At 41.9% G+C, this 16,082-nt stretch overlaps 1 protein-coding gene across 4 annotated transcripts in view; it reads left to right on the top strand.

Moving 5' to 3' along the window:
- The window catches only part of RABGAP1L (RAB GTPase activating protein 1 like), a 199,972-nt gene that overhangs the window by 91,885 nt on the left and 92,005 nt on the right, over window positions 1–16,082 (top strand). For all 4 annotated transcript variants that reach the window (XM_052666174.1, XM_052666175.1, XM_052666173.1 and 1 more), the window contains exon 14: window positions 12,611–12,724. In XM_052666174.1, the coding sequence (XP_052522134.1) occupies window positions 12,611–12,724 (114 nt within the window). The remainder of the gene's footprint in view (window positions 1–12,610; window positions 12,725–16,082) is intronic.

The raw sequence follows: 16,082 nt of genomic DNA, 5'->3' as shown, positions 1-16,082 counted from the left end.
TGTTTTCTTGCTTTCTTGGAACGGTGCACTGGAGAAAACAGTCCAAGGTAAAAGCTACTTTGTTTGAAGTTCTGTGCAGTATGTATATTTCTTCTCTGAAGAACCTCATGACATATCTGGGATGGCTGAGAATGACAGGCAGTTGTGTGATTGGCAAATGGAATGACAAATATTCCTTTTAAGTCAGCATTTCATATATTTAGTATTTTGTTTTCTTATGTTAAAGGGCATGCAAGCAAGAGAAGATGGATAAGATAAGGGGGAATGAAAAAAGTCTTTGCATAGAAGAAAAAAAAAAGCAACCCACAACTTTATTTAACAAATAGTCTCCTTTGTGAAAACAAAAGTTTGTTGTGATAATGTGTCTTTCTTACTTTTGAAATGGTTGACAGAGTAATATTCTTTCCTGAGTAATATCATTGCAATCTAAAATGTGCATGGATTAATTGCATCCTGGGTCTGAGAATCAGGGACCATTAGTGCTGTTGGATGGTATGGCTTTCTCTTGAAAATGGCACCTATGAGCCCTGACCTAATCATTGGGAGCCCAACCAAAATGTGCTCGCTGAAGGAGGTGGTGTCGTGTGGTCAGCTGGGAAGTGCTGAGTTGGCATGTCCGTGGCTGTTAGGAACCCTAACACAGCTGAATATTTGCCTTCTGCATGGCAAGGTGGAAATCCATCAGTCCTGCTCGGTCTGAGCTGTCTCAAAGACCAGGCTGAGCTGTGCCAAATGTACATTGTGCCCTTCCTTCCCTTTGCTCTGCTGCCTGTGTTGTGATGGGCTCTTTAAGCAGCTCAGTGTATGATGTAATATAAGCTAACTGAAAAATCCTAGTCATGGTATATTAGATTTGATAGCCCTCTGAAGTTTTAAACTGGGAACCTTACTTTCCCCATACTTCTTTTTTCTGTGTCATTTGAGTTTCCCCCTTTGTTTTGATTTGTAGCTGACAGTGGTTCTCAGATTGAGTACAACTTTTAGGTCATTTTTGTACTGCTTTCTTTGAAATGGTAAATTCAGGTGGAGGAAAACTGTAGCAATAATTTCAAAATCTGTGTTCAGTCTGAACCTCTAAATTTTGTCTTTTTTTCTACAGCACAAAGCAAAGCTGAACTAAAAATAGCAAGCTGTGAGCCTGATTGTAGCTATCTGCTGATTGAGCCACTGTCACCCTGCGTGATTTTAAGAGCAGGATAAGAGAGAGATAATGGAGTTAAAAAGTTAGATAATCACAGAATGGCCCAGGTTGGAAGGGACCTCAAGGATGATGAATCTCCAACCCCCTGCCACGTGCAGGGCCACCAACCTCCACATTTCATACCAGCCCAGGCTGCCTGGGGCCCCATCCAACCTGGCCTTGAACACCTCCAGGGATGGACGGGGCATCCACAGCCTCTCTGGGCAGCCTGTTCTAGATGAAAGCTTAGCCAATTACAAAGCTGGCATTATCTATTCAATAAATAACTCCCTACCTTACTCTGAGATGTGTGCTGTAATGTATTTAAATTCTCATTATTAATAGGATACGTAGTTCTCTGATAGCTTTGCAAGAAATCAGGCTTCACATCAAATGCTGTAGCAATCTCTGGAGATAAAATCTTTTCTGATTTAGAAAAACCTTGGAAAGAGGAGGCTGCCATAGAAGAACACTGTATGGAAGCAAGAAGTGAGAGGCTCCAGGTGTTTCCTGGACACGTATTTTGCATTGCCTATAAATAGCCATCCATGTTTACACTTACTGATTCTTTGCAGAAAAAGCTGCTGATACACAATGGAAAACTTTTGTACCCCATTCTGTTTAGAATCAGATGTGGCGTTATGTTTTCGATGTTTTCCATCTTTTATCTTGACAGACATTTATATATACGGTTGTTGATCTTTTCTCTCTGCTTAACCTCTCCATGAGAGCCTGCAGCTCGCTTTTCTGTGACAGCAAATTCAATTTTCTACCTTGGCCTTGAGAAGGTGAAAGTACTGGGAACGTGCTCAGGACTGGCATGTCCTGGCCAGCTGATGAGTGGGTGTTGCACCCAGCAAGCTATTCAGGCTGAGGGAGAATGAATCCACCGTGTAGGCTGGCACATTGGGAGGATGTGCCTTGTACGTCATAAAGCAGTAGTTCATAGAATCATAGAATCACCAAGGTTGGAAAAGACCCACAGGATCACCGAGTCCAACCATCCACTGATCACCGATAGATCTCACTAACCCATGTTCCTCAGCACAGCGCCCAAACGTTCCTTGAACGTTCTTGTTGTTAGTTGTTGGTGTTGGTAGTACTTCTTTGTTTTTTGACTTTCCTGGTTTGTTTATATTTGTGGGCAATACAAATAACTTTTGCATAGTTTGTCAAATAGTTTTGTCCTTCGTTGTTTATTCCTTACTTTGCGACTGAGAAAAAAAACGAGTTTGAGAAGCACGCGGTGTTCTTTGGGACGTATTTAATCCTCTGCCCGTGTTCTGCACTGCTTGGAAGTGATGATGCGCACATTCTTATAAACCTGTAAGGCACTGTGTGTCAAAATAGAACTAAATGCAGAAGGTGGCTTCATAAATTGCTTTTGACCTTCTGGAATAGACTTCCCACATTGAACAATCCAAAACTTGGGTGGGTCTCGTTTCTGTGAGCCAAGTGATCTGATGCAGCGTAGGCTATTATTGAGGTAGAATCACAGATACCTCAGAGGCTACCATGTATTCCAGAAGGAACACCCTCTGAAAGCAGAAAAAATAGAAATGTTGTTTGACTCATGCATGTTACCTACATAGAAATATGGGTGCCTGGCATAAATGGCTGCATGTCAAAATGAAAGCATGGTGAGAGGGAAACATAGATTGAGAAGTAGTGAGAAATGATCTGTATTTGTGGTGTTTTCTGGTGCACATTTATGCATTTTTTAAGTAGATGTTTCCATTAATATTTCCTTCATTTTGTGTGTTGTTGTCAGTTGTACTTGGAGATGAAAGCTGCAAATACCCAACTGAAACACAGAGCTTAGTCTAGGTGAGCCGAGGTCAGCCATCTAAGGAATCACACACTGTGTCCATGCAGAAGTGCGATGAAGCATGGTGCAGGCATGGACAGGAATGCCTGTCAGGAGCAGTAATGAGAACTGTCCTGCATTGCTTTCAGCAGTGCCTGCGAGCAGCCAGGAGAAAGGGAGCACTGCAGCGTGGGCCGTGTTCTCTCTGCTCTTGGTTTCAGGCTGCCACCAAGTAGAGAAGTGTGCAGCTGTATGCAGAATGCGCTTTGCTAATCCCAGAGCAGATAAGCAGCTTTAAGAAATGAAAAATTTTAACATATATCAGCTGTATATTGTAGGAGTTACAGAATTCTTGATAGCAGGATCTTTTTAATAATAGAGAATATATTTATAATAAGAGGGAGAAAAAGCCCTTTTCATCAGTGTAATAGCTGAAACTAGATTTTATAGAATTCGGTACCCTGCACAGGACACAACCAATCTGGATTTTCTTTCAGACTGATTTTCACTGATTTAAATGAGGATATTTGATTTATAGCTTCCTTTTTTGAGCTGGCGAGAACTAAATATAACCTCTCTGGTACTTGTCTTTTCTCTTCCATACTATATTTTATTTCCCATTATTTCTTCTTGTTCCTCTCCATTTCACCATCATTTCTTGTCTTCCTTTCTGTCCCCACAGCCTTAGTCTGCTTCTCGTCTCTCTGTTTTCCCCCCCTCCTTGTGCTGCACAGCTCTGTGCTGTGGCAGTCTGGCAAAATTGCTTTTCCTGTTGTGCCGATGACCAGCCTTCCCTAATCACTCCTGTGAAGTACTTGAGATCATTCATTCTCCAGCTGGAGCCCTTCCTTCACCTCAGGCAAACACATGTGTAATGAAGTAATACAATTCATGTCGAGTATTTGGTTCGCAAAGCCAGGAGGGGTAAAAAGGAGGAAGAAAAGCTGAATCAAGGTTACCCTTTGTCAGAGATGCTAAGAAGATCAGCGTTGGTCTGCTTAGAATCAGCATATTGAGGCAAATGCACTTCTGTTCCATCATGGAGAATGAAGGTTTTGTTCATGCCTTACTTGTGAAAACCAAGGGATTAAAAAAGAGCTCACTGTGGAATGTTTGCATTATCAGTAAATTCAGATCAGCATCCCACTGTAATCAGAGTAACTGGAATAAACTAAACATAATCATAAAATAAGGGGTGGATGTAGGCTCTGTTGGCTGCTTCCAGGGAGAAGGAGCAGCTGTAATCTGCTTGTACCTGTGCAGTGGTTATATAAACTGCTTGAGAAGTGTTCAGACACACTGAGAAGTGGTATATAGAAAACACATATCATTGAAACTGAGTTAGGATTATTTTAGTGTGCAGTGCCATCCTTGCACTGTCTGGTCTTTATTGTTATGACCCATATATGACCAGCTAAATGCTCTCTAATGTCTGTACTGCATTGACCTGAGTGTTAGGTGGTGCTGAATCTAAGGCAAATTTCATTTTCAAACTATAGCAATGCACTGGAACAAAACACAGAGGCAGAAATGGAGCTGCTTTTGATGATTCACACGCAGCCCCATAGGTCCCAATTACAGGCAGAGCTCTATAGCACGGCCCTCCCATTGCCACATGTGGCATTCGCACTGCTGGCTCAGCCAGTGAGAGTGGGACTTAAGGGACTTCTGGGGCTTACACTGAATTAAGGAATTGTAGCCTGAAAGCACTGCTTTTGCTTGTGATACAGTCAGCACAGACAAGCTGATGTGCGATTCTGTCCTTCTTGCAGTGTTCTTTGTGACTTGATCTACAGTTGTGTTAAAATCTTCTGCTGATAAACCTAGGTATAGGCAGCTAATTGTTAGCCTAGGCAGCATCTGCTTGCAGTCACTTGTGTCTGTATGAAGTATTGTCAGGAGGTGAAAGCCCCTTCATGCTGCATTTCCTCTCCTTGTGGCAGGAGAGGATTTGAAAGAGTGGAAGCAGAGCTGCAGCCCCCTGTGTCAGCGTCTCTAAGTTGTTTATGTCTGGGGTTTGTCTTGCAGCATATTCCAGAGCCGCCTTCACAGCATGTGCCACCTGTGGGCTGTGGTTTCAGCAGCTGTATTCAGGGTGGCATTCCCAAAGATCCTGTGAGGTACTCAGAAATAAATGCACACAATGCAGCGGATGGTAGGGAGCGCGGTGTCACCATTTTGTAGAGAGAGCGCTTTGTGGGCCGCCTGCTGCTTCCCGCCCGCCTCGCTCTGCTCTCCGCTGCTGCCATGCTGTGCACCTGTGTGGCTGCCGTCCTCGCCTGCTCCCTGCTGATTTCCAGAAACACCCTTGGTGCAGCATTTGTTGCTACCAGAAACATCCATGCCTCCTTAATGGGCTTTCAGAAAACAGGCACTGCTGAGGTATCTTCTGTTCTTGAGGAACGTATTTTGAGAGCTGATGCCTCTGCTGAACTTGAGGAGACTGGCTGTGTGCACTCAGTTGGTGATGGTGTTGCCCATGTGTATGGCCTATGAAATGTCCAAGCAGAAGAAATGATTGAGTTCTCTTCTGGGCCGAAGGGAATGTTGTTGCCTACCATCAGATGTCTGCTGCTGCGTTCTATGATTCTATATCCACAACTGCATCGTTTTCCAAAGACAGGAATGAAAACTCCGTGGTGATATTTCTGCTCTTGTCCCTCTCCATCTGGCTGGCCTTCCTCTTCTGCAGTGCTTGGTGCCCTGCAGCTGAAGCAAAGACTTCAAGGTACTATTGAAAGGTGATTTTGTGTTACATGCAGAAGTCTTCAGTATTAATGTTCTGATATAAGCACTGACGGATGCAAAATGCTGTCAATGATACCATCAGTTTTTGGATTTTTTACATGAAGAATAGAAAAGATTAATCTGTACTGGGTTTGTTGATCTCATTAGTTCTGGGAAAGTGGTTCGCAGAAGTATATGCCTCAGCATAATGAAGCACCTTCACTTAGTGGAAACAGAAAGGCAGTGTTGTCACTAGCAAGTATTAAAATGAAGGGTATCAGGATCCCAAGTTGTAGCTTGGATCACGTAGTTGTCTTCAGGGAGAGAATCTGGGTGGTAACTGAATTGGTGCTTTTTTGTCTTGGGAACATTTCTGTTGAGCACAGGTCTTGCTGAAGTGTTTCTGTCTGGATTATTGGAAGAACCCCAGCGTTCAAGAACATGATGGGCAGATGTTTCCATTTTCAAGAAATAGTATGCACACTTCAGCTACAGTCTTAAGCATTTAAAAATCTTTATCTGCGTAGTGCTCCAAGACATTTCCTTCTTGTTGAAAGCTAGAAACACTGAAGCAGATAAACCTACTTGACATGGAAGTATTTTCTCTTTATATTAATGTTTTGCCAACAGCAAGCTATGCAGATGCCAAAAGGAGCGTGGGCTGGGAGGCACCCTGTGTTTATGAACTTCATTAGTGTTCTGTCTTAGACCTGGAGTCACTCAATCTGTAAAGGAGAAGCAACCATTTCTTTACAATCTTATGTGAACCGGTTGCATTGATCATATCGTCTTCTAATTGTCAGAAGTCAATTTAATTTCAGAATTTGTAAAGCCACGCTGGAAGAGACACTGACAAGACAGACATCTCCTTGGGCAGCAATACTGCAGGGCACAAATCTTCTAAGCACTATTTTGCAAAATTGACTTGTTAAAGATGTCTTTTTTAACAGTAACAGTATTTTTCTTTCTTATCCTTCTTGTAGCAAAGATTTCAGGCCACTTAATAAAACTGAGCTAAGTTTGGTAACACTCAATTGAGATAGGTACGTAGGAGCCCGGGATGCATAAACACTGCTTTTGTGATTTTCTGTAAACATTTTCAACTTCATTTTTCACAGCCATCTGCTGTGTGTGCAGCTAAGTATTGTTTGTTAGAAGCAGGCTCACCTGCTTCTGGAAGTTACCCAGCGAGTTGGTGGCAGAGTCAGGGCTGTTTGAATTTCAAATTGCAGATTAATCACGAGAACACTTTCTCCAAACTTTACGAATGCAGTTGCATCTCTAATAGAAGAGACTTCTAAAAAAGCCTGATTTGAGGAGTAATGAGCCAGAAGGAACGTGGACAAAAGTAACTGACTATATAGATAAGTTTGTGAATCATGTATTTGTTTTTCTGTTCATGAGGTAATAAAGTGCATAATGCCTATGCACTTTTGGTGAACTAATGGTGAGTAACCTGGATAGCATGCCTGTCACCTAGTCTGATAGAGCTTCAGATCCTCTGCAGGGATCAGCCTTCTGAGGTAACAGCTGTTAAAGGCAAGAGGAAGCCGAAGACAAAATGCACTTTAACAAAAGGATGTTTGGTATTGGGTTTGCCTAAAAATGTGACACAAAGCTCCAAATAGAACAAAATCAAAACTGAAATGCTGTCATGCCTAGATGTGCATGGCCCTTCTTGCCGACCATACATTACATGGATAAAAATGACCCCAAAACCATCTGCTGGTGCGCGGAGCTTCTTGTCTCTTGGGGGAGAGCAGGGAGCTTTCAAGATAAGTATTTAAGGGGAGATCAGACTTCAGCTTGCTGTGCCAGTGGCAAGGATTTGAGCCTGGCATATTCAAAAATTGATCTCTTGCCCAGTAGCACAAACAGCATTTTTCTTTTGACAATGTCTTTTCAGAAAGGATATGGCAGAGAAAGGAGAGTGAATTATGTATCTGTATATACCAGAGAGAGAGGCTGCATAGAGCAGAGGAAAGGAAATAAAACACAAAGATAGTAAAGGTCATGCATATACTCCCTTTTGGAGAACGAGTGAGTGTATGCAGAATTGGTATTTTGTAGCTGATCTAATATGCTGTGATTTTTACAGAAAAATATCATCAAGTCTGCGGCAGATTGATGGCTCAGCCCTGTTAAAATGTGAGCTGTTTCTCCTTTACCTATGAGAAGGCTACAGCAGCACTTCCCTGCTATAGCCAGGTACAGAAGAATAGTTATATTCATGCTGATGAGAGAAAAGAGACTGACACAAGCCACCAGAAGCAGAGGTCTGCTTGGGCTGGAGCTGATGGGCCCATCTCTAACAGGACTGTTGGGTCATGCTGCTTGCAGAGAGCACTTCTGCCTAAGCAGCAATAAATACAGCTGGTAGGAAGACTAGATTTGCAGAGCTTAGTTGACCCACGTATTTACTGAACTGTTGTGTTTATGACACTTGTCCTTTTTCTCAGTTTGTTTCTCTTTTAATAAGAAATCTGAGTGTTTGTGCTCTCTCCTGAATACAAGCTGCTGATGATAGAAGGAAAATCTATTTATAGGAAAGAGCTGAGCTACAAGGTATGTATTACAAAAATGTTACAAAGGAACTGAGCATAAGCCAAACCTCTGGTTGTTGTTTTATTTTCCCAAGTACTTGTTGGTAGAGAGCATGGGATTTTCTTAGGTCGCATATCTACTTGGAGGGCTGTGGTATGCAGAGAGGATGATGAGAGGAGAGGGGTTGGTGATGTGCATATGTGAGCACAATGGAATATTAGGTTTCGCTGGAAGCAGGAGCTTGGGAGGATGTCACCAATAACAAGGGCCAAAGCTACATGCAGGAGCGTGGCTCATTTTGAACCTGTTTTGTCTGACCTCTTTGCTGTGTTGTATTTTCTACCTATTTGTGATGGTATTTTAGAGAATTTTTTTGTCTTTCCTTGAGACTCTGGGACGTGGATATTTTAAGCCAGTGAGGAGATGAAGCATGGGTGGGACAATTTGCTGAAAAACTGCTATCTGCGCCTCAGCAGAGATGCAGGCCTTACAAGTGAGTCCTTTCAGGTGAGCTTGTGCTGACTATGGCACGTACAAATGATACTGTTTTCATGTGCAGTATGATAAGACCAAACTGGAAGGGGGTTTTCTAAGATTAGGGATGAGCTTTGGGAGGTAAGAAGTATGGTATGAAATTGTCTGATTGTATGCCTAGTGATGTGGTCTTGGTTGCACACAACTCCGCGGTTTTGGTTTCTTCTTCCCTTTCTGTATACAGAAGGAATAGTATATATCTATGTTTATTTCTTTTCTTTTTTTTCCTTTACTGTGTTTCATTGCGTAGCCCCATGCCTTATAGTAAGCAGTTTAGATCAGAATTTGAGGATGAAGTTATTATTCTCCTCTTTGGCATTTCTGTAGGATTCAGCGCTTCAGTATTTCTGCACTTCAGATGTTAATTGATTTTCACTACACCCCACTGAGACAGGGAATTATTATTAAGCAGAGAAATGGAGCACAAGGACATTGAGGTCAGAAGTACTGCTCAGTTTAAGTGCCGGGTCTGAGACACCTGTGACCTGATTTATTACTTTTCTTTGTACTCACATGAAACTTCTGAAGCAAAACTTCTCCTTCCTTTGGTTGCATCTGTGAGTAATGCTGCATTTCTCTGTACTGAATCCACGGCTGTAATGCAGGCAACTGTGTAATAAGGAAAGCTCAGCTAACCTCTTGTGATGTATTTGTGAAAGCTGTGTGCCTGTTTCCACGTAAGAACCTGGGGGCAGAAGTGGAGAAAGGATGTGCATCTTCCAGGCTGGATGTGGCTCTGGGCAGCCTGGTCTGGTGGTTGGTGACCCTGCACATAGCAGGGAGGTTGGAACCAGATGAGCACTATGGTCCTTTTCAACCCAGGCCATTCTGTGATTCTGTGACTCTATGATTCTCTGATCTAGCAGCCGGCAGGGAGATGTCACACCTAGGATGGGTATGCCTGGGGCGATACATGAGCAGGAGTCTTTTCCGAAGTGTCTGAAATGTCCTCAATTGAAACATAATTCAGGATATGCCTGCACAAAGATTGCCCTGTATTTCTTACTTCTGAGGGCTGTGTAGCCTTAATTTTCTTTTAACATTTACTTTAATGGAAATAGTTTTCAGTTGTTGTTTTTTTCTCTCTCTGTTCTTCTATTTCAATCTGCCTTCTGGCATCCCGTGTCCACATTCAGCAGTGCCTTAATAGTTCAGAACGACAGCAGTGTCACCACGCGGGTACGGTTGCTTCGCAGTTGCAGAAGTTGGGCTATTTCAGAGTGTGCCAACTCAAAATAGAGAGCTCGTTCAGTACGATGTCAGCTGTCACAGAGTTGACACATGAAGATAATTCTTTTCCTCAGTAGAATATTGTTTCTCTGAGTTGGCAGCGCAAAAATGATTGTTAGAAGTGAGGAAGATCATTAGAACTCTTCGTGCTTTGATAGCCATCTCACCTGATCTTTTTTTCATAAGGAATTAACTAATCATGACTTTCAGAAGAACAAAATCCCTCTGAAAGCCCAAATTAAGATAAGGGTAAGCTCGTGTGCTGCAGTACTCCTGAGAGCAGGCCAGTGAATGAATGCAGTATGGATAAAGGTGGAGAGTTGCACGGATTTTGTATATATTTAAATATATGAAGGAATTTTCTATACTGATCTCCTCTCTGGTCTTACTTCTTAGTTTTCTTAAATGGTGGCTTTAAAGCATTTCGAGTGGGTGTTGTCTTTAGGGAGTACATTTATTGTCTTATTTTAAATACTCTTTTTGATGCATTTAACTATTTCCCTCTAGCTTTCTAGAGCATCTGTACTCACTGCTGGATACAGCCTCTGCCTCTGACTCCTTCCACATCAGCAAAAATGTGCAATGGGGCCTTCACACCAATGTTTTGTGGGCCTGCCTTGGGCATTTACCCTGCCAGCTTTTGTTTTGTTGATTTGTGTGAGGAAAGGTGACATAGTAATGAAGGCACAAGGAGAAAATAGAAGGGCATGTGGAAGGATGACTTGTTAACTGATGGTGAGAAAAACAGAAGATGCTGAACCAATGTACTGATTCTTTTTCTTTGTTTTGATGGGAGTTTGCACAGTGGCCTTTCACCCTTCTCACTGTGCCTGTAATGGGATTGCTCCTGGACTGGGCTTCGGGGATATGATAAGAGAGCTCTAAGAATGCTGCTTAGAGAACTGCTGTTTATCAAACATTAATTCTTATCTGTATTGTTGCATATGATTTTGGCTGCATGGTTAGTTTCACTCACTAACAGTGTCGTGATGCTTAGGGATCCTGAAGGTGCTGATGGTGACCCGGGGAAAGCCCAAAAGCACATTTGTTTTCTCCAGCAAGTGTAATAAAAACAGCGCCTCTCTGTAAGCTTTCCTTTCCTCAGCACATCACAACATGTCTGATATTTTGCAAAATACAGATTGTGTCACTGCCTTGTGCTGAAGATGTTGTCAAGCAAAGGGAAAGCAACCGTTGAGATCACTGAGAATTAGGACGACATAAATGAAGCATCCACTGTTGCTTCTCTCTCTCCATGAGAGAAGATTTGTAGGAGACTTGGACTTGAGTGGAGATCGGAGAGGAGGAAGAGGACGGCTGCTGAGGGCTGTGGAGGAAGGAGCATTCCTGTGCAGCTCTGCAGAGCCTGTGTGGGGTTAGGGATGCCCCAGCCACAGGAGATGAGCTGCCAGCTGACTCTAACAGATTTCAAGCTCGTTTCTGTAGAGCGCTGGATTACAAATTGCAGTCTGAGGGTTTAGAAGCTTCTGTGTAACAAATGAATGTATTTCATTTTCATGGCAAAAGTGCTTATAAAAGATTTATTTTCTAAGTCGCATATGAGGGTTCTCTTGGCTTTCCCTTTAGGATTACAAAGGGAACAGAGAAAAGCAGTGTTTGGTATTGACTGGTGTAAAGGTGCTATCTTCCACTGCAAGTAACTGGAAGCTGAAGATAATGGATGAGATGCTGAGGCTCCAGCACTTTGGTGCCATGTCCTCATACACACAGCTCTTATCACATAAAAATACAGTGTTGTAAGCAGTTACTGCATTATCTAAAGAGGCAGGTATGTCTTGGGAACAACTCAGTTCCAAGCACAAGCATTTGGTGTTGTTTCAGATGTGTTTGGGTATGCAGATCATCCGTATGGAGCTTGCAGAGCTGCTGCAGCACTTAAGGAGCCTCCTACCCTCCTGCAGCACAGCTGCCTATCAGTCAGGGCTATCTTAGGGCTTCTGCTGTGGTGTTTTCAGACATGGTTAGGCACATGAGTTTCTCCCTGGTGCTCGTCCTTGTAAAAATGAATTTAGGTCCTGTTGAGGATGTTCTAGCAGCAAGGAGATACAGGATTTACCTGAAAGTATAACATTTTCTTATACTTCTGGTTTTGTTCTCTTAAAGACCACTTACTGGTAAACTTTGAACATTTCCCAGGAATAGTTCTAAGTGGTAATTAACACGGTTTTTATCACAGATTGATATACATTTAAAAATAAATACCTTTGAGCTTTCAAAAGAGAGACGGTCTCATTTTCCTTTTCTGCTGGTAGAGAAATCAGTAAGCATATGTTCCGTAGGAAAAAATGCATCTGCAATTAAATAACCAGTCATTTTCTCTGCGTTCTGAAGTTGAACTGTAAGCCTGAAGGACAGAAAGCATGCCACGCTGCTCTTGTTAAACTGTCAAATTATTACTGCGTTTGAGACCAGAGGCTTTTCAGTTTCTTCTCAGAGCATTTTCTGAGCATGAGTCAGTAAAGCTATCTAATGTAACCGCATTGACTGCATATAGAATTGTATGTGCTGTGTGTTTAATTACACAGTTGCCAGGCTAACATTCAGGGATTTTTTTCTCCTTTTTACAGGATTCTGCTCAGGAGAATGTCATTACACGAGATATTCATCGTACGTTTCCAGCACATGATTATTTCAAAGATACAGAAGGAGACGGTCAGGAATCTCTGTACAAAATCTGCAAGGTACAGTCAGTACTCTGAATTTTAAGATGTTCCATATAATGCTGTGACTGTATTTTGCCCAGCTAACCCTGTTCTGATCCAAATCATCAATCAGTACGATTTAAAGCTTTTTTTATATTGTTTATGAAGAATATAGTGTTTTTGTAGTACTACATATTCCGCTGATGTAGTTTTGCAGCTTTGCCTTTTCTGTATCCTAAGATGCATGTGAGAATAGTTGAGGCTCCCATTAGTATTATTAGTGGGCAGTGTGGGATCTGGGGCTGTTCTTGTAGGAGCCTGGGGGAGCAGAGCTTTTGTTTCTCTGCCAATAGAGACAGTTTCTGAGGGTGAGAAATCTCAGAGCAATCTCTGCAGTGATGCTGAGCAGGAATGTCTCTGAGGTAATTATCTAGAGAACAAGTTAGCTGACCGTTCCATGAGTGATGTGCTTTTCACTCATGCCATCCATGACACCCTCTGATCCAGGAAAAACCTAATACTTTTTTTCCAGTTCACACCTAGGGGAGGTGAGGTACTGAGTGACCAGATTTGGCCAGGCTGTGCAGGCAGGCTTGCTGCTTAGGAGAGATGCAAATGGTATTAGATTGCTGCTGGATAGGCAATTCTCCTGTTGTCAGTTACAGACTGTATTGTGTTCCTGGCAGTCAGTTTTCATTTTACATTTTTTTCTACATATAGAAAAAAGGATTGCCTCAGACAAAGCCATTCCTACTGCTCTTCTTTCTCCTTGCTGCTCTGTTTCCTCCTCGAGCTGCTGTACAGACAGAATTGATGGAGTTGTCATAACAAGCAGACAAGTGTCCTGCCTTTGGGGTATATTGATACATATTCTCCTTCTCCAGATAAATGTGGTGGTGATGCAGTCTGCTATTCAAACAGTAATTTGGACAGCGGGTAAAAAATACCTGCTTAGGTTATTAAAATGATGTTCACAGACCTAAATAATTCGCATTAACATTTTCTTTTAGAGAAAAAAAAGCAAAGAATGAAGCAGACAGGATGTTGGACCAATTACATTGATTCCTCGCTAATCTTGGAGGGCTTTGAAAAGAATAACTGGAATGATGTGGGTAATTACGGGCTTGTCAGTTTGAGATCAGTTAAGTGAAAAATGATGGAATGGCATTCAGCTTATCAGGAATTAAATGTGAGAAGTATATTATAATGAATGCCTGTGAGTTTATTGAAAATAGATCTTGACAGGCTAAGATAAGGAAGGGAAATACAGTTTTCTTTGGTGAAGGCAATTTTATAACAATTTTGTAGAACTGATGCCATACAAAAGAAATGTGTATATATATATATATATATATATATATATCTAAATGCTGGACAAGTTGGAACATAATAAAATGCACGTTAAGGAATTAAAGCTGACTAAAGCTTAGGTTTCTAAATGTAGCTACATTGAACTAAATGCATTTCAAACAGGGTGTCATGAAGATCACTTGTTTATTTGGTGTGCTTTCATTTGTCGTCTGAAAGAAAACAGAAAAATCATTTCTCCTAAGGATTTGTAGGTGGCACAGAGAAGGGAATTGTAAGTAATGAAGGATGTATAAATGGATGAAGCTTAGGTAGGAATAGAATGACTTGAGCGGCCCTGTTTCATAGATGCTGCAGCTGCTTTTGCTTGCCATATCCAGGATGAAACAACTACGTCTATCTTCAGAGGGGCAGAGGTTACAGTCCTTCCTGGGCTGCCTGCAGCAGAAGTGAAGGGCTGTGCTCACCTTCCATGGCCAGGAGCTTTCCCTGCTCTCCCAATCTCAGCTTCTCCTGCTCAGAAAGGAGCTGCAAAAGCAGGTGTTGGTTTTCCCATTCCTCAGTTTTCTGGTTAGAGCCCCCATCAGCATGCAAATCAGTTTGAGGGCTGTGTTTCCCTTGAAAAGTTCTCGAGTTCTCTCTGCCGTTTTGCCACCTTCTATTGATACAAACAGATTCTACGTGATGTCTTTGCAGTCAGCTTTCAGTTTCCTACTCTGAGCAGCTTTGTGTCACCACCAGACTTTGTTACTGTGCTATTTTTATGTGTATCTATATGATTGATGCATATTTTCAATAGCATCAGCTCTAGCACATCTTCCTTTGAGGTTCTTTGAGAGACTTCGCCTTCATTCAGTGGGTGAAAACTGACTATTCCTTCTTCTGGTTTCCTGTCCTCTAATCGATTGTTTGAGCCTTTTCCTGTGGCTGTTTAATTGCCTAAAAGTGTTTGGGAAGGGATCTCGTTGGATGTCTTTCCAAAATCCTCATGGGCTGCACTGACTGCTTCATGTTTTGTGTGCTCATTGGTTCCTTAAAAAAAGGATTTGTGAAGCATTGCTTCCTATACAACAGCCATATTGAATCTTCAGCATTGAATTATTCATAAGTATTCTGCTTTTATTCTTGCCAGTTTGTACCTTCTTGCCAGTATGGAGATGAGACTTAACTGCTCTGTAGGTTTCTGAGCAGCCCTTCGTCCTTGTTGAGTGGTGATAGAGCTCTGTTCTACGGCTGTGTCTGACCAGACCTTGCATTTATGATGGACTTGGTCATTTACAAAGGAACAGTGTTAAAATTTAATTAATTTGCTTGTAAATGTGTCATTCTAATAACCGCTTTAGGTTGCTGACATAGCTTTGAACAGAGCTGTGTGCTCAGGGCCTTCTTTTGACGTGAAAATGAGATATTTGAAGAATGGGATTATTGAATGAAGCCAGAAGGGGTCTTTCCTCAAGTGGGAGAGTAAAAAGAAGAGCTTTTCCTCCGTGCCCCACTGAAACAAGAGATGATCTGAGCTGTCAGATAAAAAGGGAAACCATTAAAAGCTCACTGCCTGATTTTAACAGGTCTGTCAGTTCTAGTTCCATCTCTTAAGTCTCTTCTTCAGAACAGTAGGAAATCAGGGAAGATGGGAACTTGTTCAATTTCGGAACGTATATGTGACAAAATAAGGTGTCTAAAAATAAGCTGTAAGGCTGACGGTGGTGATAAGGAATGAAAAGAGTTCCAGATTTGAGATCTGAGATTTCACTAGAGGACATCACATAAACTATATTTGCTCAGAGAGAACATCTTTGGGAAATATTTGTGCTTCTTGCAGACTTTCTGTTAAAATACTCTGAAAATTCAAGCTTTATCTAAAGAGTTTGCTCCCGGTGTTACAACGCATAACAGGGTAGTACTCTCGACCTACTTCTATGCTTGCATATGTAGTTAGCAGCTCTGTGCTCCAGGGAATCAAGGCGTGTGACAGAAATAGTTCTCTTAACTGTTTGGAGCGTACACAGTGCACAATTTAATATGAGATACGTTTTCTCTAATTTTCTGATTACAGTAGCTCTTCTTTGACAAACAACCGCTGTGATGT

The sequence above is a fragment of the Tympanuchus pallidicinctus genome, unplaced genomic scaffold, assembly GCF_026119805.1.
Source record: "Tympanuchus pallidicinctus isolate F22 unplaced genomic scaffold, pur_lepc_1.0 scaffold7, whole genome shotgun sequence".
Taxonomy (NCBI): domain Eukaryota; kingdom Metazoa; phylum Chordata; class Aves; order Galliformes; family Phasianidae; genus Tympanuchus; species Tympanuchus pallidicinctus.
This window is presented reverse-complemented; position numbering and strand designations above follow the sequence as displayed.